The sequence below is a fragment of the Wasmannia auropunctata genome, unplaced genomic scaffold, assembly GCF_000956235.1.
Source record: "Wasmannia auropunctata unplaced genomic scaffold, wasmannia.A_1.0 LD267466.1, whole genome shotgun sequence".
Taxonomy (NCBI): Eukaryota; Metazoa; Arthropoda; class Insecta; order Hymenoptera; family Formicidae; genus Wasmannia; species Wasmannia auropunctata.
In genome coordinates, this window is record NW_012095424.1 from 1 (window position 1) to 922 (window position 922).

The 922-nt window shown below is 38.8% G+C and overlaps 1 protein-coding gene across 1 annotated transcript; it reads left to right on the forward strand.

The window, feature by feature from the left end:
- Nucleotides 1-168: 168 nt before the first annotated feature.
- On the forward strand, nt 169-899 carry LOC105462239 (chloride channel protein 2-like; the record flags this gene model as incomplete). The annotated part of the gene is made up of 2 exons (XM_011708760.1): nt 169-454; nt 769-899. Coding segments are annotated over exons 1-2 (417 nt in total), but the record flags the coding sequence as incomplete, so codon positions are not given.
- Nucleotides 900-922: the final 23 nt, after the last annotated feature.

Consider the following 922-nt stretch of genomic DNA (forward strand, 5'->3'; position numbering starts at 1 on the left):
CGATAGCGAATTGAATTTCACGTCTAATTCCATGAATTCGGATTATGGACTGCTCAAAACTATAGGGTTAAAAATTTCAAATGTGCAAGTCTGTCGTCTCTCGTCTGCGCGTGAATTGATTAATTAGCAATCGAGCGTTCGAAATGACGCGAAACCGGCTGCCTCCAGATGTATGGTCGCTACACGAAGGACCTGGGTGAGTACGCGAAGGAAGAGGCACGCAAGCTCAAGTATCACGAGAAAGCGAGACGAAAATATGATAAGACGAGGGTCGAGGATCTGCGGAAGTCCAGGCGGGGTCCTCTGTGCCGGAAGTTGTTGGCCCTGCTGGCCTTCGCCTGGAAGCACACCGGCGCCCGGCTAGGCGAGGATTGGATCTTCCTTGCTCTCCTCGGTATTATTATGGCGTTCATCAGTTACGCCATGGATCGTGGCATTTCTATGTGCAATAACGGTCAGTGTACTTTGCTTTCGAGAATAAATTCCACTTTCCCAGTGAGAGATTTTAAATAATTATTACATTTGTTATCCAAAAATATTTACAAAAATTGATATCTAAAAAAATCATATAAAATAAATCATATAAAAAATATTAAAAAATTATTATCCATTTATATATTTTTGAAAAAAAATTAAAAACGTGAAATTTCTCTACATAGAAAATTATAATTGTGAAATGATTGTAAAATTCTAAATATAAATAATTCCTAATAATTGCACGTTAATGTCAATAGAATTATAATTAAGAGAACTCAATTTTTGCAAAAGTATTAAAGGATAATGCAAAGTATTTGATATGGCACATTAACGATAATCTCGTTTCACCAGCCAGGATATGGCTCTATCAGGATCTTACTACGCATCCGGCCTTCAAGTACCTGGCCTGGGTATCCATGCCGGTGTGTCTCATTCTCTTTAGCGC